The sequence below is a fragment of the Fukomys damarensis genome, unplaced genomic scaffold (assembly GCF_012274545.1).
Source record: "Fukomys damarensis isolate Sample0158 unplaced genomic scaffold, DMR_v1.0_HiC HiC_scaffold_4, whole genome shotgun sequence".
NCBI classification, from domain to species: domain Eukaryota; kingdom Metazoa; phylum Chordata; class Mammalia; order Rodentia; family Bathyergidae; genus Fukomys; species Fukomys damarensis.
Genome location: NW_022900916.1, coordinates 10,157,297 through 10,181,752, shown reverse-complemented (window position 1 = coordinate 10,181,752; position 24,456 = coordinate 10,157,297). Strand labels below are relative to the sequence as shown.

General features: G+C 50.3%; 1 protein-coding gene across 18 annotated transcripts in view; it reads left to right on the top strand.

Moving 5' to 3' along the window:
• Window positions 1-24,456, top strand: part of Atxn7l1 (ataxin 7 like 1) — a 221,346-nt gene that overhangs the window by 59,411 nt on the left and 137,479 nt on the right. For 16 of the 18 annotated variants that reach the window (XR_004514541.1, XR_004514539.1, XR_004514540.1 and 13 more), the window contains one exon: window positions 18,427-18,531. The exons of 1 other annotated variant lie outside the window; for it this stretch is intronic. Coding sequence is in view for 12 of the 17 variants with exons in the window: in XM_033756682.1 (XP_033612573.1) it covers window positions 18,427-18,531 (105 nt within the window). In the remaining 5 variants the exon portion in view is untranslated. Of the gene's footprint in view, window positions 1-10,527; window positions 10,597-18,426; window positions 18,532-24,456 lie in introns of those variants that run through there. One more of the 18 variants, XM_033756716.1, reaches the window with a different exon arrangement.

Below are 24,456 nucleotides of genomic sequence, written 5' to 3'. Positions count from 1 at the left end.
GGGGCCCTTGGCCTGTACAAGCAGCCAAAAATAACTCCTGTCCTAATTAATTCTCATCTCCTCCTTGCATAAATATGTTTGGGGAAAGTGTCACCCTAGCATTTTTGTTTTCTCTCTTCCTAACAAGGAATTCTCTCTGCTCCGGCATTTTAGGAGCTGATTTTTCTCATGTCCTGGAGATGCTCCTAATTAGTCGATGCTTCCTTCCCATAATAGTTCACCACAGGGAGTGGGTTTGGACTAGAGAGGCAGCAGTTTTGTCACCTTATCAAAGCGCCACTGATCAGGCTGGCTTTCTTGGGTACTCAGTCATTTGTATGCCTCTCTGGAAAGGGAAGCAGCAAGCTCCTTGCTAAGTGGGCTGGAGGTGGCTGGATTTTGCCTTCTCCCCAAAGCTGCTCCACTCTGCTTGACAACATGTGTCTTGAAGCCTTTGCAGCAGAGCTCACCTGCGAGATGATCTCCTTCCTCATCAGTGGTCTCAGGACAGTGTGGCAGAAGCACACTACTGCCACCTTATCCCCAGATAACCTGTCATCTGTAGGCCTGCCTGCTGGCTGGGTGCGGGGCCCCTCCAAGCATCCCAGGGACAAGGTATGGAAAGGCCTCTTCCTCCATTCAGGAGCACATTGAGCCTCCCGACCAAAGGGAGTATATTCTAGGCGGTGCTGCCATTGCTGAAGCAATGTGTGGACACCAGAGATCCAACATTATTCCCCCACGCAGCTTCAGAGCTGGGAGGAGAGGCTGGTATGGGGCTTCTTTCTGGACTTGTAGTTAGCTTTTGCTAAGTAATGAGCCACCCCAGAAATTGATGGCTTAGGACAGCAGATATTGCTTGTCGTGATCCAGGGGGTTATCTGGCTTGTTCTCGTTGGGAAGGGAGGCTGGTTTGGCTGGAGGGGCCCATCCTGTCTATGGGGTGTCACCTTGTTTGGTTTGGGGCTCCACCCACAGGATTGGTAGAACACTCTTCTGGGTGTGTCTGGGTGGGTCAGAGGAATGCCCTTAGGATCTGTCTGTGTACGGCACTGTTTCCCTGCTCTGCTTCCAGGTGGCTTGAAGTGAACAGCTTTCTTCTACCATGCCTTTCCTTCATGGTGTTTCTGACCATGGACTGATTCTCCCAAAACTGTAAGACAAATTAAGCCTCTCTTCCTTCAAGTTACAGGTGTCAGGTGTTGTGTCCAGCAACAGGAAAGCTGACTAATGCACTGTTGTACTCCTTCTTTCCACTATCCTAAGAGCAGCCTGGGCTGCATCGTCTGAAGTTCAGGATTCCAGAGAGACCAAGAAAAGACAAGCAAAGCCCAGTGCACAAGTACTGCGTGTCTGTGTTGCATTTCCTATTGTTCCATTGGCCAATGTGAAGGGTATGACCAAGGCCAGAATTAGTGTGAGACGGGCATAGAAAGGAAAGAGCGGACACAGGGGCTGTGTTGGGGAGGGGTTCATTCCTGCAGCAGTCCTTAGGGAAGCCAAGCTGGAGAGTGTCCCGTCGTATCCTGTGCAGGTGTGTGTCAGTAGGGCCAGTGGAGATGGCTCTTCTGGAAGACATGACAAGAAACAGTTGTTTTGATGGGAAGGAAGCAGTGGTGTTTGATACACACGGGTTCGAGCCACACATTTTTAACACATCATTTGTTAGCTCTGTGACTGGGTAGGTGACTTGACTTCCTCGAGCCCTGACGTCACAAGCCTCCTTAGAAAGGCTAACTGGCCCAGACCCATGTGCTGGCACCATTGTGGGGGCAGTGGGAGGGTTCTTATGGGGGGAGGTTGGACGTGCCAACTTCTGGAAGACAGGTGGTCTTCCACTCACCAGAAGCTTGGCTGAGTTCCTACCTGTAGTGCTCCCAGACCCCAGGAGAATCCAGCAAAGACCCCAGAAAGGAAAAGAAGGCTCTGCTGGTATCTTACAGTTAAAACTTGTCCAAATATTTGTTGTTTAAATTTTTAACAACTTATCCTTCCTTGGTACATCGTCCAACAGCAACTGCAACTGCCGGCTGACTTCCATACCCTTTCCCATCTCCAGAATAGCTTTTGCTCCCTGGTATAGAGGCATTGGCTGCTTTATAGTGTCCTTCCTTGGCCTCTTGGCATCTGACACTGTTGCTTTCCCCTTCTGGCACTTTCCTTTGCCTCACTTCTCACCTCTCTGAGTTTCATTCTCTACCTCACTGCCTCTTGCCTCTTCTTGGCCTTTGCTTGTTGGTATTCCCCAAATCCTACCCTGTTGCCAGGCAACATCATTTCATGGGATGATGCCTGCTGCATGTTCATGATGTCCAACTCCCCTACCCATTACCCTCCCTCTCTGGCCCCAGCTTGCCTCTTGACCTGAAGGTCAGTTGCTCCAGTGCTATATAAGTACCGCATATTAACTGACTGCACCACTGGAGCTCGAGTTACTCCAATTCTGTATGTTGCAAAATGAATTTGTCTTACCAGTGTGTCTTCATCTGCTCAAGCTTCTGTAACAGAATCCCACAGGCTACGTGGCTTGAAGATAACAAAGTTCTGCCGGCTGCAAGTCCAAGATCAGGATGCTGGCAACCTAAGTGCCCTCTTCCTGGCTTGGAGCTCCTAGTGTCTTTTCCCTTCTCATAAAGGCACTAATCCAATCCAAAGGGCCCCACCCTTGTGATCTCATTGAATCCTCATAACCTCTTGAAGGCCCCACATCCTCTAGGGTCCAGGCCCTCAGCAAGTGGATGGGGTAGTACACAGTTAAGTCCATAGCACCCTACATCCCACCCTTCTGCTGCCTCCCCACCCACTTTCCCCTCATCTCTGCTCCACTCATCCACCTGCAGTGCCCTGACCATCTCAGCGCTCCTGCTGTTGGCTCTACCTGGGTTGCCCCTGTGCCCCAGACTGCCTTCCAGAATGCGTGTTCATCCACTGGGCCCCACTATGGGGTCACCAATGCAACATGATCTTTCCACACCCTACTTATCACTCAACCTAGTGGACTGTGAGCTCATGTGTCCGGGCCTATCTCCCTTAGTGGCCCGTAAGCTCCTTGAGGGCAGAAATCATCTCATTCATTTCTCTGTACCCCAGTGCACAGTAAGTAAGTATTGAATGAATGAAAGGATGGGTGATTCAGTGGATGAGCAGTGGGGCAGGACCAGCATTGCTGCATAAACCCATCCCCGGTGCCTCGTTGACACAAGCACCATCAGCTGCCAGCCCCCTGCCTCTCCTACACACACAGTCACCCAGCACTGGAGTCGTGGGTGCTCCTCTTCCTACCCACAGCACCAGGGGCCCCTCCCAGATCACATGGACCCCACAAGCGACCCCATCCCTGCCTCAGCCGCTTCCACCCTTTCTGCCTGTTCTGTCTGCTTCCCTTTATGCTGTCCTGCTCTCTAACTGTCTGGCATGATGTGGCCCTTTATGTACCAGTGAGTTCTGCTGTCCATCTTTGTCATTGTTCAAGTTTGTGTGTGTGCCCTTATAGACAGGGACATTGGTTTGCGCGTCTGTGCTTCCTCGGCCCTTGAACACTTGGGAAATGCTATTCCACTGGTATTTATTCACAGCTGACCTCGGGGTTCTGCTCACTTTCCACTTGTCTCCCTTCGTCTGAGCCGCCATCCTCTTTCAAAAGTCAGAGAGGCCCAAGAGTTAAGAGTCAGGCAACTTGGGTGCAATTTGGGCTCCGGGGGTGGCAGGGCAGGAGACAGTTTAGCCTCTGAGCTTTGTTTCCTTACCTGTGAAACAGAGATAAGATCACTAGGCAGCAGGCTGAGCTGCCCTGAGGATTAAATGAATCCTCCCTGGATCCCACTCAGCCCAGTGCCTAGTGCAGCGTCAGTACTCAGTAAAGCTTGGCTGCTGTGATTGATGTTGTTCTCCATAATATTGTTTTATCACTAAATCCTCTCCTAAGAGATCTATCACAGACCAACCCCTGGCTTGCACCTGACACACAGAACAAGTGCCATAGATGTGGGGCTTCTGGGCAGATGGCTCTGTAGGGCTGCCATGAAGCCCGCCCCTTCCTTGTCAGTGGGAAGAAGGAAGGAAGGGGTTTCCGCTTCCCCGGGGTGCTAACCTGTGTTCTAAATGTTCTCTTAGCTCAGAGTGGGTTATACTGATGCTTGAGCCACGTATGCCAGTGCCTGCCACAGGGGTCCCCCTTCGCATCTATTCACTTCAGCACGTCGGGTTTGCTTTTCTTGATTTGCGTGATCCTTGGCTTGTCTGTCACTTGTGTTAAGGGCTCTGCAGGCATCCCAGGAAGTCTGTGCCCCCAGGCCAGGATGGGAGACTGGGCCACCCCATAACCAGTCTCCTTGCCTGAGGGCCAGTCATTTCTGTCCCTCTGACCAGAGCTGGCAGGAGTCTCCTCTGTTGAGGGTCTTGGCCCCTGGCCTGTAGAGGCCCCTTTTTAGGCTGCCTCCAGTGATTGGCTGTTGCCTAGAGGGACACACGGAGCAGTTGCCTCTCACCTCTGAGCTTCCTCTTTCCCATGCAGTTCCCAGCAGGGTAAAGATATGTAAAGCCATAGAGTGTTTCTACTGGAAGGGACCTTGGGGAAGTCTAGCCCAGTGTGGTTTTGAACAGCTGCATTGGGAATGCCAGAGCAGATCCCTGGGACTCACTTCTAGAATCTCCAGTTCCACCAGTCTGGCTGGGCCCCAGAAGTTGTCCTTAAAAAGCTCCTCTGAGACAGTGCTGCTCAGTTAGGTGTGGAACCACAAACCTTATTTCCCCAGCCAGGGTGGGAGCTCTGGGGTCCTGAGAGTTCTCATTCCCTGACAAGGTAGTGACAGAGGCTGAAGCACCAAGGTTGCTGCTCAGGCCCTCGTTCTCTTCACCACAGTCACAGCTCAGCCAGAGCTGGTCCTACCCTGGACAGAACTGGGGCACCAGGTTGGCAGCCCACAGAAGACATTGACTTGGGGTCCCAGGGAAGCCAAGGAGTCAGGCAGCTCTTCAGCCAGTTCATAGAAAGGCCTGTGGTTTACGTTCAAGTGTTCCCTCATCTGTCTCCGGCCACCATGGCATTGGCGTGGCCACGCTGCACGCCAGCACTCAAGGACAGCTCAGGAGAGAAGTGTTGCCATTAGGTCCTGCCAGGGGTCTAAGCTGAAGAGGGCTGGGAATTATGTGGCTTTTATGCCAAGGTAGAATGCTGGGGTGAGGTCTGTGTCGTCAACACAGATAACGCCAGGTCCTGAATAGTTAGAAGGGGTTTGGTCTTCTCCTGGAGCATTTGGCCTTCTGGAAAGGTGGGGCTCCCATACCACAACAGCAGCCGTTCACCCTATGAAGCTGCTAGAATTGCAGGTGCAAATCCCTCCCTCCAGACCAGCTGTGAGTCAGGATGAAAAACAGCATTTTAACCAGGAAAAGCAAAATGCATGAGCCCTTGGCACCCCAGGAGGGGATGCTACATGCTGGAGACAGGCAGGCGCTGAGCGTTAGGGGCACAGAATGACGGTTCCTTGGGCCTGTGTGGCCAGGCTGGTAGTGTTGCTGGTAGTGTTACAGGAAGGCAGGGTCTTTTTTTTTTTCTTTTTTTCTGGTAAGTGAGAGGCAGTTCAGTGGCACTATGAAAAAGCTCCCCAGGCATACAGACCTTAAGTAAATAAAAGCACAAAAATAGATTTTTCAAACCGTGTCCTTCCAGAGGATAGTAGGATTTACTGAGAAATTGAATTGCATTCTCCTTGACTCACCTGACTGCTATATGGAGGAATTTGAAGGAAAGGTCTGTGCTCTCCGCAGCAGGCCCCCACGGTGCTGACAGTTGAGTGGGTGACCTTTGCAAAGGCCCCTGGGGTGTCTGGACTGCAGGCTGCTGGGAGGGGCCTGGGCTCAGCTAAGCCACCCAGTCCCTGAACCGGAAGGTGAGATTCCCTGTGGGCTTCTGCTCTGCATTTTACATTGGTGTCCAGGGCACCAAGGCTCCTGGGCAGCCCTCTGGGGAGAAGGGTTGTTTGCCCAGGGACAATGAGGGGTTGGCCTGGAGCATCTCCACCCTGATGCCAGTCCACTTGGGTACAGAGCCTGCAGTTTCCCAGGTGGCCAACCCAGCACTGAGGTCTGACCACAGGGCGCAAAGGAGGTTTTCTGTTGGGCCAAGCCACGAGAATTAAAGCATCAGGACAACGCTTTCAGAAAGCAGGCTTTAGCCAGTGCCAAACCATCCAAGGACCTAAATAGAATGCCCTGGACCACACTCTGGAGAGTTTGGTTTCCAGCACAGAACTTTCTTGGGGATGAGAACCAGAGGCGTGGCGGGGGGGCACTCAGGACAGGGAACAGCCCTGGTCTGTCATGTTTGCTGGTTTTAGAGGTGTAAGCACTCTTTCATGAGGACGCTGAGCAAGAGCTCACAGTGGCTCTTGAGAGCCAGGTAAGGCTGCCCCAGGGCATTACTGAGCTGGATGAGTCCCTAACTCATGTAGCCGAAGGGCAGAGCTGCCCAAGAGGAGTTCACATGTCTGTTTGCCCATTCCCAAGATAAATGTGATTATCATGTATCACAAATGTGTACTGATACATAAAAGCTAATAAAATAAAAATTTTTAAAAAAAGAGGAGCAAACCAATCCAAAGATAACCCCATGTGTACAGGACACTTCTCCCTTGGCTAACAAGAATTTCCATGGAGTCAGACTGGGTGTACCCATGGGTCTCCAGCAACCAGGCCTCTCCAGCTTAATAGTTGTCATGACAATGACTGGAAAACTTCAGGGGTTATCAGATCCCCTGAAGAGCTTGTTCAGTGCATCTTCCTGCTCCCCCACCCCCAAAGAATCTGATGCCATAGATCTGGGATGGGGCCCGGACATCTATGTTTGCCAAGCAAATTGCAAGTAGCGGTCACACTTTTGAGAAACCCTCATCTGCCTTTTACCCACCCTGAGGCTTGGCTAAGGGAAAATTCACGGTCTAGTGACTTTTAACACAGTGACTTTATTTTGCTCCAAGGAAAACTTTTTTTTAAGGTCCTACCATGAAAAATCAAATTCTAAGTCATATTTATTAAAAGCACCCCCCAAGTGGGCTGGGGAATTAGCTCAGTGGTGCTGCCCTGCCTGGCAAGTGCAAGGTCCTGAGTTCAAGTTCAACCTCTGGTACCAAAAAAAAAAAAAAAAAAAGCATCCCAAGCACCAGACACACACAGATACATGTTACCTATCTCATTCTCACAACTGCTATGTTATAGCCATCCCCGTTTTGCAACTAAGTAAACTAAGACCCAGAGAAATTTCCCAAGGAGGTAGTGGTAGGATTCAAATCTAGGCCTTCTGACTCTAGAACCTGTATTCTAAGCATGACACTGAGCTGCCTCTGTAAACATAGTGTTCTGAGGCTTTCTGGCTTTTGGCCTTGCTAATTCAGGCTAGAGTTTGTTTCAGTGTCCTGAGCACCTGAGTGCCTATAATATATGACACTAATATGAGGTGTCTTGTTTAATCCTAGCAGCAACATTATGGGGAAGGTGCGGCTGCTGCCTTCCAGGAGAGGAAAGGTAGATTCAAGAGACACTGCAGTGTGCCAGGTGCTACACAGCTGTAGAGAGACCAGTGATTTGCTGGTCCTTTCTCTACCCGAAGCTGCCTCAGTGAGTCTCCCCAGCGGATCCTTAGGCTGATGTATGGCAGCTTTGCGTCTTTGGTGCTCGTTTAGGTATTTGAGTGTGTTTCTGGCACTCTGTATATTGGACTGTTGAATGTCTAAGCCTATCAGTGTACCCATGGGGCAGGCCAAGGTGTCCACCGCGGTCTTAAACACCACGCAGAGTAGGCTGAGGATGGCGGTAAGATGCGAAGGACTGCAGAGGTGCCGGGAAAGGCTCCCTGCCGGGAGGAGCCTGCCCTGAAGTCAGCCCTTGAGCGATGTGGAGGATCTCGGTGAGCAGGGTGAAGGGTGGGGTCCCCGGAGCTGGGACCCGACCCCAGGCCCTCCAGAATCCTGCTGAGTGTCCCTTTCTCCTCTGTGAATACCTCGTTGCCTGCTTGCTTTGTAATTGAAGATGATGTGATTTTTCCCCACCAGCTGATCGATCTTCTCCATTACCTGAAAACAGCTTTCTGTACCCTCTCTCTGTGGCGGCTTTTTCTTCCTGGGCCTCTGCTCAGCAGGCAGCGGCTGTAAGTGCCAACGCCGTCAGTGTGAGCTGCTGGGATGTGTGACTGGGTCCAGGAGCCTGGATGGATGCGGTGTCATGTGCTGCTTCTTTGTGTCCCCTTACAGCAGAGATGCATTTCTGTCCCCTGCGAGCTCTGGTGCCAAGGCCCCAGTCCAGCTGGAGTGGCTCTGTAAGCACCTCGTTCCCAGGCTCTGCCAACAGCTTCCTGTTGCCTGCTATCCCAGTGACTTCAGGGCTTTGCACACTGATTCAGGGACATGAAGCGGTTCCTTTCTCCTGTCCCCTGGCCCTGCCAAGTGGACACACTTCTCTTGAACCAGATGCCACATTTATCTCTGAGCCCTGGCAGAAAACTGGGTGGGTGAGTGGGGGTGTCGCAGGCTCTGCCAGTTAATGTACAAATAAACCCCAGGCAGAGCCAGCTTCTGCTTTCCGCCCAGAGACACTGGCAAGTGTCAGAGCATCCAGGGTCTCTTGCCCCAGACCCTCTGAATAGGAATCAGCTCACTCCTGCCCAGTGGTGGTGTGGGGGGGGCGCTCCCTGGATCACCTGGGACCACACATGGTTCCTGAATACCAATTCCACAGAGTCTTGGCCACGTGGGTTACTGGTTTACTTCATAGATTCTACATGGTCTGGATACCAATAGCTTGATAGCTGAGGCCTGCCCCGAGGCAACGTCACTGGTGAGGTCCTCTTTTGTGCCTTTCCACGTATCACATGTCGTGCATTCGTGAGACACCCTCAAGAAGACTTTTTTGTTAACTCTGCTTTCACCGCGGCCCTGCAACATCATCCAGGAAATCTCCCAAATTGCTGTGTTGGGACTAGTGGTGCACCTATCTCTGGTGGACAGATACCCTCACTGCTCCTGAAGTCATCCCATTCATTTCTAAATTAAAATCTCTGACAGGCAGACGACCTGTGGGAACTGCTTCTTCTGTAATTGTCCCCGTTGTAGCAGGGCACTCTGAATATGGCATTTGAGTCTCACAGACAGCTGACCACCCGCCCAATTCCTCTACCTTGGGCTCTTCGGGTCTTGTTTTAATCCTGAAAGCCTACAGCATCTCGGCACATAAGTCACAGGAAGCAAGATGGCAGACATCAAGTTGTTTGGCATATCTTACAGCAGCCATTTTTAAGCAAAAAGTCTATTCAGGTGTTGGAGAGATGTCTGGATTCAGTTGCCTACTAGGAAAACTTCACTTCAGACTTCTACTTAGCACTGAATTCATGAACAGAACTGTGATGCACTTGAAAAGATGAAGACACACTTGAGGCTCCATCCATACTCTCATGCAGTTTATAATCCAGCCCTTGAAAGCCAACAAACATTTCTTGCTATTGGCTCTTTTTTCTCGGTTTTAAAATTTTATTAACTTATTAAGACCATATCTTACTCTTGTCACCCAAAAATGTAGCATTTGGTATAGCAATAAAACGGGTAGAAACTGAGCTACATCTACCTCAGAACCACAGTGCTTAAATGAAATGGTGCTTCCTGTGATAGATGACAGGATAGACAGACTGCCAGGCAGGCAGACAAGCAGCTTGCACTAACCACGCTGATGTTGTGTCCACTTGCTTTGTCCAGAGATGTCCTTTGCAGCATGGATGTGGCTTCTTCCCTTTTGCTCCTCTCCCTCCCTCATCTCCTGCTGACACACTTCCTCTTTGTCGGACCATTTGTCATAATGGAAGAGCTAGGGAGGACTGTAAAGGAACTGTTAATCCCTCCTCCAGCGTCAGTCTGGGTTCCACCTCGAGAGGATGGACTATCCTATATGAAAAGACATGAAAGGAGAGGTTTCCACTGATTTCCCTTTGACCCATTTAAGATGTTCTAATAGCATTTTCAAGTTCAGCCTGGAAATTCTCTTTGACCACGTCTTAGTGCATTTTCTGCTGTTGTAATGGAGTCCCAAAGACTGGGGGAACTTACGAAATAAAGAAATGCTTGTCTTACAGTGCTGGTAGCTGGGAAGGCCAAGGTCAAGGGACCAGCAGGGAGCAAGGGCCATGGTGGAAGGCAGGACGACAGCCCACATTCAGGAGAGAGATGGGGAGGAGGTGAGGGGTGGGGCTGAATTCATCCGTTAGTGAGGAACTCTAAATCCACTTTGCAGTGGTGACATCAATCCCCTGCACTCCTGCCCCAGTCATCTCTTAAAGGTTCCACTCCTCAACCCTGTTGCATTGGACACTTAAGCTTCCAACACTATAAACATTCAAACCAAGCAGACCGTAATCTGTCACATGTGAGAAAAAATGACTTCCTTGTCCCCAAACCCAGGGTTCTCCTTCCTGAAATGTGGCTGCTACCTCCACCTCACAGAGATCTCTTTTGTGGGGGAAGGCAGAAGGGAAGGCATCATGGACTGTGCCTGGGAGGCCAACCTGAACCCAGGAGGTGCTGCAGGATGGAAGTAGGACCTGTCACCCAGGATCAGCTGGAAACTGACCTCACACAGGCAAGCTCTGAAACATCTGGCCAGAGAGATTGGGGTGGGGACGCACTCATGCAAAGGAGACTATGAAATGAGTCGAGGAAAATATGCCCAGGGAGGCCACGTGATTTTGAAAATACGTATCTCAAATTAGAGGAAGTAGTACATGAACATGAAGATTCAAATGAACTTTTAAACATTTAAATGAATGAGATACGAGAAGCTGGGAGGGCAGGGAGTCTGGCGATGGCCATTCCAGAGCATCTGTGTGTACCCTAGGATGTGCCCCTCAGCGTGGAAGCCAGGAGGAAGGGTCTAGAATCCCCCCAATGGACTGACACTTTCTCTTCTCTCTGAGTCAGAGTGAATGATTCAATTTGCGTTAGCAGACCCTTGGCTGAACGTGCTGGAAGACAGAACTTGGGCCCTGGGGTTCATAGGGCTTGACAAAGGGTACATAGGGCTTTCCTGTCCATCCAGCTGGTCACCACACCCAGGCAGCCCTTAATGTAGATAAGGTCTGGACGTAAAGGGCAGCCCCAGAGCCAGGAAATAAAAAGTTAGCCCGGAAGAGGCATCCAGAAAACACCCCATGCACATCCCAGGGCTGGCTCAGAGGGGCCCTTGCTGGAAAAGGGGTAGCTGTGTTCACCAGTGGAGGAAGAGACCCGCTTCAGGAGCTCTGCGTAGTGGGGTGCAGGAAGTGCCCTTCTTCACTAGCATGGAGGAACCACCTGGAACGTGCCTCCTTGGTAGATTCATGCAGCACTTATCTTCTAAGGAGCTCAGAGAGTGAGTAAATAGATATAATTATTGACCTCATAATTTAGATAACAACATGGATGTTAGAGTAATTTATTATCATTTACTACTTCCCCCTTGGAGGAGAAGAGAAAATGAGGGAGTGTAGAAGATAAATCAACTTCTTGGGGACTTCAGCCTACTTAACGTATTATCATTGATTAAGCAGCACATGTGCCAGAATGCTGGCTGTGGGGTTCTGAAGAGCTGTAAGTTATGATCCCCGCCCTCTGGAAGAGCCCCATCTGGTGAGTCCCAGGCAGATCCCAGTCACCACTGCAGCCTTAGCAAATGGCATGCACCTGCACACTGGGAGGGCTGCCCGGGACAGGGACCGGTGAGGTCTGGAGACAAGAAGGCCCCCTTCAGACAGCGTGTGCTCTCACCTCGCCCTTACTGTGTACCAGGACGGAAGTAGAACCTCTTCACAGTGTGTCACGTGAGGAAGCAGAAGCTCGGAGAGGAGTATCATGCCAACTTGGGGCCACTCACTCCAGTGTGCTGCAATTCTTAAGGCCCTTGTCTCAAAGTTTTTGTTCTGAACTCTGGACCACCGTTGGCCTTAGGCCTACAGCCCGAGGAAGCATCTGAGGACCCTTTGCCGCCCCTGGCCTCCACACACCTTGAATGAATGTCCCCTGAGGTCCTTTTGAGGAAGGGGGACTTGGCTGACTTGTGAGGTTGTGCTGGTTTGTAGATCACGGCTGCGCATCCAGAGGGGAGTCACACAGTCTTACAGGGAACTCCTGCCTGTCCCCGGTGTCTCCCAGCACTGCCTGACTCCTGTCCCCAGTGCCCATGCTGGCCTGGCAAGGCCATGGCTGCGCTGCTGGCTTTGTGAGCCCCAGCTCGGTTTCCTTTTCTGGGCTTCACTGTCACCGAGGCCCACATTTTTCTCAGTGGGAGTTCAACATTGTGCTGGGGACACAGGGAGTATTAGGCCCAGAGTCATTTTAATTGTTTTTTTTCTGGAGTCATTTTAATACCCCCCCCAACTTGTTTTGTCTTTGGAATTTATGGTGATTTTTAGAGTTGGGGAACAAATAAAATCAGTGTCAGAGCAAAGGAGAAATGCTGGATAAACCTACAAGCTTTTCATGAAAATCCCACTGGGAAAAGAAAACATTTTTTTTAATTGCGGAAGGAACATATGACAATAAAGAGGGGAGAGGAACCCTCTGTTCTGGGTCCTGACCCAGGTTCCCTTGGCAACAGCCAAACGTGTGCTTGAACCCAGCCATTGTTCTTCCGGATCATTCGGTCAGCCTGAGCCACATAGGTGGAGCCCACGAGTCAGCCACTGTCAGCTGCCAGCAGTTTGAAAAAGATAGAAATCTGGGCCCGGGATTTAGCTCAGTGGTTCCACCACCTGCCTCACAAGTGCAAGGATCCGAGTGCCATCCCTGGTACCAAAAAAAGAAAAGTAAACGAAAGATAGAAATCTGCCTTTTTGATACTTTTCGAAGGTGGTCCAGGCACCCTGGCCATTGCCCCGTGGTTGTCACACCCAGGCCTGCGAGGGGCTGCGATGCATTTGTGTCCCCTTGAGCAGAGGCTAAGATTTCAGCAGACTCGTGTCCACCCTTGGGAAGAGCGCGGGGTGCTGACTATAAACACCGTTCCATTCTTGCTCATTACTGTATGCTCTAGAAAGTAAGTTAAAAGGGAAAGCACAGTTTAAGTGATTTTCAGCGACGGTGTTATTGCTTGTGCCACCTTGACATATTTATAATTCCTGGAGTGACAGAGGTGGCTTCATAGCCCTGGAGAAGACTGGTGGGGACACCTAAGACCATTTGGTGCAGATTTATTATTTCTCTAAGAAGTCAAGGCTGTCTGTTTTGTCGTCCTCTTGTCCCACTGTGGGGCTTGTTATCCATTGCCGGTGAGCCTGTCAGCCACCCTCAAAGCCCAGGCTGCCGCTCGCAGCTTCTCCGTCTCGTGCACGGCTTGGAATTCCCACCCACAGAAGGAAGGAACCAGTCCTCCCTCACTCTTCCTTGAGTTTTTCATCTTTCACGCTCCCTCCAGTTGTTGCTTCCTAATGTCAACCTCTCGAGCTTTGGAAGGCACCCAGGGGCAAATTCAAAAGCGCACAGCATCTAGTTTGATCTTGAATCCACAAAACCGGCTGCCTTCCCATCTTGGAAACAAGTCCTGTACAAACAATAAAGTGGAGGTAGCACCCTGCCCTCTCCTGAACCACAGCCATTTTCAAAGAGTGAATATTGGATAGAACTAGAGTTTATACACATACGACTTTGCTTGGCAAGAGTTCTCCTTAGAAAGCTGTTCATCTTGAATAAAATGCTACTCCCATTCTGCCAATTTCTTTTTTAGTATCGACTTTAGAAACAATTTACCAGCTACACTGGGAAATCAGAGTTATTGCTTCTCTTTCATAGAAACAATACTATTGTCCCAGGCCTTGTGTGTCTACATAGAAAAAGCCTCGTCCCCTCTCTCCTCCTCCCCACCCCCCACCCCCAGGGAGGGAATGTCTCAGGAGGGAGGGTGGTACAAGCCAGGTAGAGGCTCTAGGAGCCTCAGGTGAGTCGGAAAGCCAGCCAGGTGGACAGACTAGGTTGAGAATATGGACACCGCCATGTCCGTCACCAATGAGAACTGTAGCAGAGGTCCAGTTAGGGAAATAGAGAGCTGCCTGCTTTGACTGGACCCAAGAGCATCCTATCGGTGGTACATTGATGGCAGCCCTGGTCTCATCCTGCTCTGCAAATACTCTCTTCGAAACCCTATCATGAGTAAGCCTAAGTCAACAGGCAGTGGAAGGTCCTCCAGGAACTTGATCTTCACACACACACACACCACAGCTTATAGCTGTGTGCTCTCTCAACACTGAAAGTGAACAACATATTTACCTGACTGTCCTGTGCCCGAGTTCTTGGGTTCATAACAGTAATTTTATCCTAGTGCAATGATTTTCTCCAAATTTCTCAAGAGCACGTCTACATCCAAGCCTGGTATGGAAGGTAAATGTGTGTTTCCTGTTTTGTAGCTGGAGAAATTAAGCCAGGGAAAAAGGTGCAGAGTTTGGGGGGAGGACCCCCTGTCAGCTGTGCCCTGCTTAACATGGTAACAACCAACTCTCCAAGGAAAGAAGTTCTGGGGTGTAGTGGCTGCTGATGTATGGCGTCATACAGTGGCCATGCGCCCCCGTCCACAGTTTTGCTTTCCAAGGTTTCAGTTACCTGCTGGCAAGCACAGTCTCAAGATTAAATGGAAAATTCTAGAAATAAACAACTCATAAGTTTTTAAATTATGGACCATTCTGAGTAGCAGGATGAAACTTCCCAAGCCCTGTCTAGGATATGAATCAACCTCAAAATATCTACTGTGTCCACGCTGCAACCCCCCCTGCCCCGTTAAGAACCTCAGGACAGCCACTAGTCCTCCAGGAAACTCCACTGTAAAAGTCCATTTTCTGTTGCTCTAACAGGATGTTTGAGACTGGGTGATTTATAAAGGAAAGAGGTTATTTTGGCTTACAGCTCTGAAGGCTGAAAGTCCAAGGCTGGGCAGCTGCCTCTGCCAAGGGCCTTGTGCTGTGGAAGCCAGGCATGCAGGTGTAATCCTAGCACTTGGGAGGCTGAAACAGAAGGGCAGCCTTGAGTTCAAGCCCTGATGGTGAGATCAAGGCCATGCTGAAATACGGAGCAAGACCCTGTCTCAAAAACATCAAATAACCACAGTGGAAAAGCAGAAGAGCAAACAGTTCACATGGAAAAGGCAAGAAAAACATGAAGGGCAAGCTCCCTTTATAACCTTACCTGCTTTTGCTTTCTCCCATAAGAAAGGCATTCATCACTTCAAAACCTAATCACTTCTTTGGTTTGTTTTGGTTTTGTGTTGAGGGTTGAACCCAGTGCCTCTGCACTGAGCCACATCCCCAGCCATTTCTTTATTTTTTCTTTTGAGACAGGGTCTCACTGAGCTTCCTGGACCAGGCAGGCAACTGCCTGAGCCTCCCAAAGGCTTGGGATCCCAGGCATGTGCCACCAGGCCCAGCTCTAATCACCTCTTCCGGCACTGTCACAGCGGCAGTCAGAGATCAACATGAGTGACAGACCACAGCGTCTTCCAAAGTGCTCCCCTCTGTGAATGAGATCCTGCTGTGGGGTTAAAGAAATTCCATGTTGCTGAGGGAGTGTCCGTGTCCACGAGCCTCATCCTGCCTGCTCAGCAGATCTCCACTACAGGACCGCTAGCAGATTGCTTTACCTTTGTTCCCTGGCTGAGGAGGCAGAGATGTGGGCTCCGTAGGTTCGTTGTGAAGCGGAAGACGGTGTTACTGCTCACACAGCTGGAAGGCTGGCGATTGCCTTCTGTGGTGGTGGCTGTGGTGGTACTGTGGTTGCATTTTCCCTTCTTGCCCGTCTGTGTTCAGTGCTGCACTGGTAAATGTTTAAGAACCAGCTCTCCAAAGCAAAGCCCAAGTCTGTAGTGCTTTTCTGTTTCCGGGCTGTGAGTGCTGCCGCCTTGGCCGATCGCTGAATCTGGGGTGAGGACTGCACAGTTGCCTCTCTCACAAGCTGGTACGAGCTTGCTGTTGTGGCTTTTAACTGTGCACTGGATGTCTTACTTAGGGGAGAGAGAGAATATTAATTAGCAGAGCACCTAGCATGGTTTTGGCATGTTGGACCTCTCTCCCTGTCATCTCTCCTGTATCCTCAGCCCTTACTAATTCGTGTAAACAGCACGCTGACCTTGAACAGGCAGTCTTTGAAGTAGGGTCCTCCAGAGCCGAGCACCCTCTCCTTGCCCTCTATCTGCCAGCTCCTCGACCCTCAGACTGTAGAGGAGATCCTAGGGTCCACTCACTGAGGAGGCAGGTCCTGTCACTTCCTGGGGGAGGCATGCTCTGAGCAGACAGGGACAAGGTGGAAACTGCCCCAAAGGGAAACCAAGAAAAGCCCCAGGGAGTGAAGGAGCTCAGTGGCTGCAGACTAGCCCAGTCTTTACCTGCAACATGGCAGGTGTGTGAATAGTGGGGGCATCCAGAGGTGTCCCCGACAGCTCTTCTGGGAGGTACAGTGGAGGGCAGAGACTGGACTCAGTTCCTAGCTCAAGAGTTGGTGCTCAAGGAATTTTTAATGATACTTGATTTGGATGGGTTTTTTAATCTTTTTTTAATTAATACATTTCTTTTGCTCCTTCATACCCTGGCCTATTACAGAAGGGATACAAGGCAGCTCAATATATTCTTCTTGAATGAATAAAATAAGTCTTAGCCCTCAACATTCCTACTTTTGTATGTTCCTGAACAGAAAATGGGACTTTAAACCTCAACGTTAATAGAGATTGCCAATAATTTTTGTTTAACTTCTTCTGCTTTTCTGTATTTTTCAAAAGTATCTTCTAAGAGCACAGATCATTTTTGTTCTTTTAAAAATGAATATATGTTATAAGAATAAGCGGCCTGCAAATAAAAGAGGGAAGCAAGAAGGTATCATTAGTTAAAGCTCAAGAGGTGATGTGTTGACTGGGCATTGTGTCGTCATGCCTGCTACTCAGGAGGCAGAGGCAGGAAGATCAAAAGTTTGAGGCCCACTTAGACAATTTTGCAAGGACCTGTCTCCAAAAGATGGGGGGCTGGGGTTGTAGCTCAGTGAAAGAGTGAAGAGTGCTTGCCTACCATGCACAAGGCCTTGGGTTCAATCCCTAGTGCCCCTCCCACACACACATACACATACCCTGTCTCTGCTGTGAGGCTCTGCTGGAGGAGGCTCCTGTAACAGGCCCATGGGTAAGGCAGGCCCAGCACCAGCCTCCTCCATCTTATCCCAGCTTAGTGTTCTCTCACCTCAGTGCCATAGACCTCCGCACCTCCCAGACACCAACTAACAGTGTCCCTTCGGTCACCCCCAGGCAGGCAGATGGTGGGTGTAGGCCCTAGAAGTGGAAGTGGGAAGAGGCAAGCTCTCCAGTGAGATAAAAACAGTATTCTGGAATAGTATTCTCATTTTGTGGCTATGACACGTTTTGTGTCTGCATTATTGGTGGCTGGGCATTTGGATTGTGTTGACTTACTAGTTATCAGGAATGACACTTCACAGGTTTCATATGAGACATGCATTTGTGTCTCTCAGGTGCGGGCCACCTAACTGATCTTTTGACAGTATCTCCAGTCACACGTTACTTTTTTGCTTTAAAATCCTCACTTTGGAGGCCCTCCCCAGCCTTACCCTGCTGGCACCCTGCTGTGCTTCCCTTGCTCTGTTCCACCCCAGAGACCAGGGGCTCCTCCAAGACATACAAGCTCCTTCCTTGGCTTCACCTTTACATTTCCTCACTCCTCCTCATCCTGAGGCCGCAGCCAGCGTGTCCCCTCCGCATTCCCTGACACTCACACGAGGCTGGCCCCAACCCATCACCTCCTCAGCACCCACCACCGTCACCACCAGTGACAGGTGTGATTGTGTGTGTTTTGTGTTTCCACTTCTGCTGCCTTAGGCTCCAGGAGAGCAGAGACCTTGTTCTGGTTCCCCGGTTTTCCCAGGTGCCTAGCACAGAGGCTGGCACACTTGGGCACTCAGTACGTATTTACCAGGTGAATCATTATGTCACTATGGTGACAGCAAACAGGCCACTTATCCAGAGGATTCCTGGGGCCTTGTGTCTCCCTTGGTGACAAGGATACTCAGGCGATTGTGAGGCCAAGCTGGCTCCTCTCTCAGCCCCAGCCCTGTTCTCTCACTCACCTGGGGAGCCACTGGCAATGGGCATAGGTTTGTGGGGGCCCCTGCCCAGCTCCATCTCCAGGCAGGGCTGTTCCTATAGTGTGTCGGGGGCAGCCCCAACACTACTGACCCAATCAGCCGCCACACGGTCCATTTCTGGGGTGAAATGAGGAAGGTTTCTTTGAGGCAATTGCTTCTTTGAAAGTTGAGGAAACTTCATTCCTTTTAGCAAAGGTGATTGCCTTTCTGCGTGTCTTGTTTGAAAAACTGTCCTTGAAGAAATTCCAAGAGGAAACTGTACACTTTCTGAGACTTAACTGCTTTTTCAAAAAACACTGTTTTCATTTCCCCACAGATATGCACTTATTTGGCCATTACCCAGCACATGACGACTTCTATCTCGTAGTGTGCAGTGCCTGTAATCAGGTCGTCAAGCCACAGGTTTTCCAGTCGCACTGCGGTAAGTGGACTCCTACATTTGGCAGACACATTGGCAGTGGCCACTCGGGGAATAGTCACCAGCAGGGTCACCCTGGGTCTGCCTTAGCCCAAGGCTGTGGGCAGACTTCCTGGGGCTGCTGCCTCAGCTTGCAGGGTGACTGTTTTAGGAGCTGTAGTCCTGCTCAAACTCTGGTCCTGTCACAAGTGAGAGAGAGCCAGGGACTTGTCTTGGTAGATGGGGATCAAACTGAAAGCATCCACCCAACATGATGATGGCCTCTTCAGGTAACCAAGAGGAGGAGAGGAATTACTCCTCCAGCCTGAAATTTCTCCCCCTGAAATGGGACCCAGAGTTAGCCAAGGGGCTCTGGAAGTAAAGGAGGCCCAGCATGTGGGTCATTGGATGCTGCCCCCAGGAAACACCATGCAGGCCGGACCACAGGTTCCACTTGTCTTTTTCCAAGAGATCCCTTGTTTAAAATAAAACAACAATTTAAAAATCCAGGTGTGTTTGGGAATTCACCTTTCCTCTGTAGCTGAGCGTCCTCACTGTGATAAATTCCTACACTTGGTCAGCAGCTATCCTGGACTCCATCCAGCGCAGATGCGGTGGACATAACAACAGATAAGTCCACGTGGCTGCTCCCCTCTGGAATGAATCAACAGCTCCCTGACTCTAGACAGGAAATCACTTAATTGCCCTGGGTGGACGTTCCCTTATCTTTAATGGGGAGTTGGGCCAGACTGTTTCCAACACTGTCATATGCTGAAAGTCCAGGACAGTATTTCCCAATCATTTCATTTCAGCTCCTTTTGATGAGTAAAACCTGAATGTTCTGCTTCACTGCTAAAGTTTCAAAGCACATTCAATACTGTACCTAAAAAAAAATCAAAGCAATTATAATATTGAATGTGCTTTTGCGAATTACAAAATGTCTCACTGTATTTCTAACTTTCCCACACAAGCCTATTTATTATGCTATAATAAACAGGCATAAAACAAAAGAAATAAATGTGTTTGGGACTACAGAATAGTGTGTATATATACTAACTGCATTTGTGAATATGTGTATATTTGTAAGTGATATGTACATACCTCCGTGTACAGAAAATCTGTCTCTGTGTAATTACTACAGGTATGTTTGTGCCTGTGGTGTGTAGAAAGAAAATCCAGGCTCTTTGTGAGCTAGTCCAAGATTTTCTGGCCAGTTGGTCAGAAAAGGTCAGTTGCTGGTGAGAGGCAGGGTCCAGTTCTGTGTCCCTGGGCTACTTGGCTAACGTCTGGGTTTTGACCCCCTGGTCCCTTCCTGGAGGCGGTATGACTTTGTGGATGCATCTGGCTCTAACATTTTCAACTCTGGCAGCGGAAGTGTGGAAGGGGTAATCCATGACCTGGGCATGAGCTGACCTTCTTACTCACTGCTCAGAAGCAAATGGACTCTCTTCTGCCTGGGAGAGAGAACCTCTCCATGGGGAAACCATCAGAGGCCTTGGGGATGGTGCCACCATCTGAGGTGACAGGTGGGGAATCCAAAGCAGAGCAATGTCAAGAAAGTGCCACCCCACCAGGCCCTCATTTGGGGAATGTGGGAGCCCCAGGCCTGGCTGCTCTTTGTGTTCTGAAACAGACCGGTGCTGGGTCACAGGTGCCATCTTCCTCCCCAAGTCTCAGGCTGTCCTGGGTCCTGGGTACAGCAGGGAACAAAACAAGTCAAAGTCCTAGCACACATATGGCTCATGTTCTACTGTAAGCCATGCAGACCTTGCCTGGGAACCTGGTTTGGCGGCAGTTTTGATGGAGGACCCGTGGCCTTACTGCCCTGTGGCGTGTGCCCAGCAGAGGAGCTGCTAGGCTGCTGGCATGGCTGCTGCCAATGCTTCCTTCTGCCCCAGTGCTTTTGGTGCAAGAGCCAAGCCTCAGCTTAGCGGAGAGCCAGTGGCTTTGCAGCCACCTGCTCTAAGCAGTGGAAGCAAATTAGTTTGGGGCTTTGGGGTTACTGACCTCATCACGGGAAGCCGCTCTGCACTGAACTTCTTGCTGAGCCAGCGATAAGCAGCAATGGGGCTGTAGCCGTGGCGCTGCCCATAGAGACGGAAGCCCCTCTCGTCTTGCAGGTATGCATTCTGATAATAAAAAAGCCATGTTTAGCAGGGCTGGGAGGAAGTACGAGGCGGAGCTCTGACCAGCGCAGCTCTTCCAGAGGGGTGTCTGGAGGTCACTCTAAGAATTCTCCTGCAGCTTCGTGAGTGTCTTAGTTCTGGCTGCTGTACCAGAAAACCACAGACTGGGATGCTGAGGAACAACAGAAATGTATTTCTCACAGTTCTGGAGGCTGCAAGTCTGAGAGCCAGGGTGCCGGCGTGGTGGGTCCTGCTGGGGCCCCCTTCCTGGTCACAGATGGCCAGCTTCCTACTGCGTCCTCTTGGGGTAGAAAGAGGGCAAGGTGGCCTTCTGGGGCCTCTTCTAAAGGCAGCAGTCCCACCCTTGAGGGCTCTACTGTCATGATGCAGCTACCTCCTCAGAGCCTCCTCTGCCACATTGGGGACTGAGGATTCAGCCTGTGAATCTGGGGGAGGCACAGGATTCAGTCCATAGCAGTATTTATTTTTTGCTGTCTTTGCCTTGACTGATGAGCCTTGTGAGTTAATGAGCATGCCACTGTGTTAAATGCCAGGCTGTGCCATGTGCCTTCCATACCTTGAGTGTGCCATCCTCTGACATTCCTATAAAGCGGGCATCGATATTATGTCCATTTTAAAATTGAAGAAGCTGAGGCCTGGGAGGCTCTGTCCCTTGCTCCGAGGCTCCAAAGCCAGTGGATGTAGAGTCTGATTTTGAGCACAGGCAACTTCATGACAGTGAGAGCTTAGCCACTGTCCCCCACTGCCTCTCTGCAGGGAACCCCTATCTGTAAATACAAGGGGTGATGAAAACAGATGGTAAATGCTTAAATTTTTAAAACCTTATGACAGTGAGAGACACGTTGCCAAGAACACCTGGCTAAGTGTGTTCAAAGTAAGGGGATGGTATTTTGAGAGGAATTAATGGCAATGTAGCTTTTATTGTAATCAGTTTCATTTAGACCTTCACTGTATTTTTCAATCCTCCTCACTGATCAAACGTTTTATGGCAATTGCTGTCAAATAAAAGGGTTATGGTGTGTCCTCATCTGTCTTACTCACTGGATCTGGCACCGTGCAACTTCTGGCTTTTCCCCAAAGTCAAATGACCTTGACAGATAAATGTTTTGAATTGATTCAGGCATAGAAGTAGCCAGGACAGGGCAACTAAAGACACTGATGAAAGAGGACTACCAGAATGGCTTCTGAAAGTGGCGAGACCGTTGGGGTGTGTGCTCAAAGCAAGGGGGAATATTTTCAGGGGAAGAAGTGGCTGTGAATCTTTTACTGTAATAAAATTTTTAAACATTCATTATATTTTTTGATCACATCTTCATATGTTTGGAAAGTGCAGCTGTTGGGTGTAAAATTGGAGCAGGGACTCGATCCCCACCCGCTTAGGCTTCCTCTGACGCCCCTGCCCCAGTCCACCACAGGGCACCGCAGAACATCGCTTGACATGGGTGGAAATCGCATAGGTTTCGAGTCAAGCAAAGTGATTGCAGAGCTTTCCACCAACTGTGTGGCCTTGGGCATAGGGTGTTTCTGCACCTCAGATTCTCATGCATAAAATGGGCACCGTTGCCTGGTACGGGGTTGGGACGGCATGCTGGGGTGAGGCCTGGTGTTGGTTCCCTCCTCACCTTCTCCCCGTGGTGTCTTTCTGCACTGCCTCCAGCCACATGAGAGTCCGCTTGGTGAATAGTCATAGACATCTACTCTCCTGCACCCCCTCCACCTTCTGCCGTGCAGGTGTCTGCGGACTGTCTTCGCTTTCGGTACCAGATATTCCTGTGTTCCCGGCACCCGAAAATGAGCTTATCATCAAGGGTGTGTGTGGCAACATTCGAGATGAGGTGTGCTGATTGTTTAAGCTAAATTGGGAAAAGTGTGTGTGTGTGTGTGTGTGTGTGTGTGTGTGTGTGTGTCCAGGCAGTCAGTTTTAGGGTCACTCTGGAAACTAACGGGTAGTTAAAGGAAAACTGTTCACACTAGGGACTTCTGGCACCACATGTGCCGGCTTTCCACACCAGTCTGTGGACAGCAAGGGGCTGTCCTACCATTTAATTCAGGCTGACACTAAGAATCCACACCCCACAGGAGAAAAGCTCAATCTCACAACATGCCCCCACTTCAGATGAGTCCCCAGGTACCCACACTTCTGGCTGACTCGGCCATACCTGGGGATTCCAACAAACCCTCAAAACCTCCTTAGTTCAGTGTTTGCTGTAATGACTCACAGAACTCAGAGAAAAACCATGTACTGTGTTTCGTTTTGTTTTGTTTGTTTTTGTTTTTTTGAGACAGGGTGTCACTATGTAGTTCAGGCTAACTTTGAGCTCATTATGTAGCCCAGACTGGCCTTGAACTCGAGACCATTCTCCTGCTTCGGCCTCCCAAGTGCTGAGATTATGTTTGCACCACCACACCCAGCATGTTGTGTTATAGTTACTGATAATAACTGTGCTAGAAAAGATGTGATAAAGGATAGAGATGAATGGACAGACACGGGTTGCGATCCGAGAGTCCCAAGCACAGGAGCTTCTGTCCTCAGAGTCAGGCACTGCCCGCCCCACCCCAACTTGGATGCAGTGCATGCATTCGCCAGCTGGGGTCTCCCCAAGTTGTCGTTGAGGGAGTTTTTGTAGATTCCACGACACAGGCAGGATTGGTGAAAGCACCAGCCATTCGTTGGTAATGAGCTCAGTTGCCAGCCCTGGGCAGGTGGGACTGAAAGTTCCGATTGTCTGTTCACTCAGGTTGCTGCCTGGGGACCTGGCCACCGCTCCCCTTATTCACGTCCAGAAAGGCTCCAGAGGCCCCAAGAGTCTTGAAACCCTGGTCAGGGAACTGGGGACTAAGACAAAATAGAGCAAGGATCTTCTTTCCACCCAGGATCGGGGGTGAAGAACAAATATATGTCTCCTTCTATCCCAATGTCACAGTAGCAGTGTAAAAAAATGGGATGCAGTCATGGAAAATGAGGCATTTTGGGGTCCAGAGACCCAGGTTAGGATTCCAGTTGACGTTACTAGCTGTGTAACCTTGGGCTAATCTCATGATTTCTGAGCCTCATCTATAAAATATGAAGGATAGGTCCTGCCTTGTGGAGGGACTGTGAGAACAGATAGTAAGGAAGTAGAGGGCAGCTGTTATTGTCAATAAAATGTGGTGATTTTTTAAGTTGAAAGTTCCTTATGAAAAATGGGAAAACCAGTTTAGCCAAGTGCTTCCTGTCTTCGTTCCTTGCCCCATCTCTGGGGACGCGCTCTAGGGCCCGCCTGAGGGCTTGTGCCACTGATTCATCTGTAGCTTCCCATCCCCTCTGAGGGGAGACGCCTTGGCCTGCCTATGATCACCTCGGCCGGAGGCCGGGAGCTGGGAGCCTGAGGAGGCCACTATGCGGAAGCCCACAGAGCCCCAGCCCCTCAGCCTCTGCCACTGCACCTTACAGGGGCCTGTGAAGCCCTTGGACGCAGGCCGCAGCCTGTCTGCTCCTGAGCCTGTGCCCACGCCGGTTTCCCAGGCGTGGACAGCAGCACGGCCATTGCTCGAAGCCCTACTCGCTGCCTGGCATGTAGGGGGAAGCCCCAGGGGCCACAGTCTAATGCCCCTCCCCATGCCGGCCCCCTCAGGTCTGGTCCCCACATCTGCCAGGGATCTTTTAGGTGCTTGCAGAGCTCCACCTAGTAGATCTAAGATCTGGCGTGATCCACCATTTCTAAAGCTCCACAGGTGGAATGGTACAGTTGGGGTAGTTGTAGAAAGGAGGGAACATGAAGAAAAAGTGTCACCTTAGGAGTCCTGATCCAGTGGAGCTGGT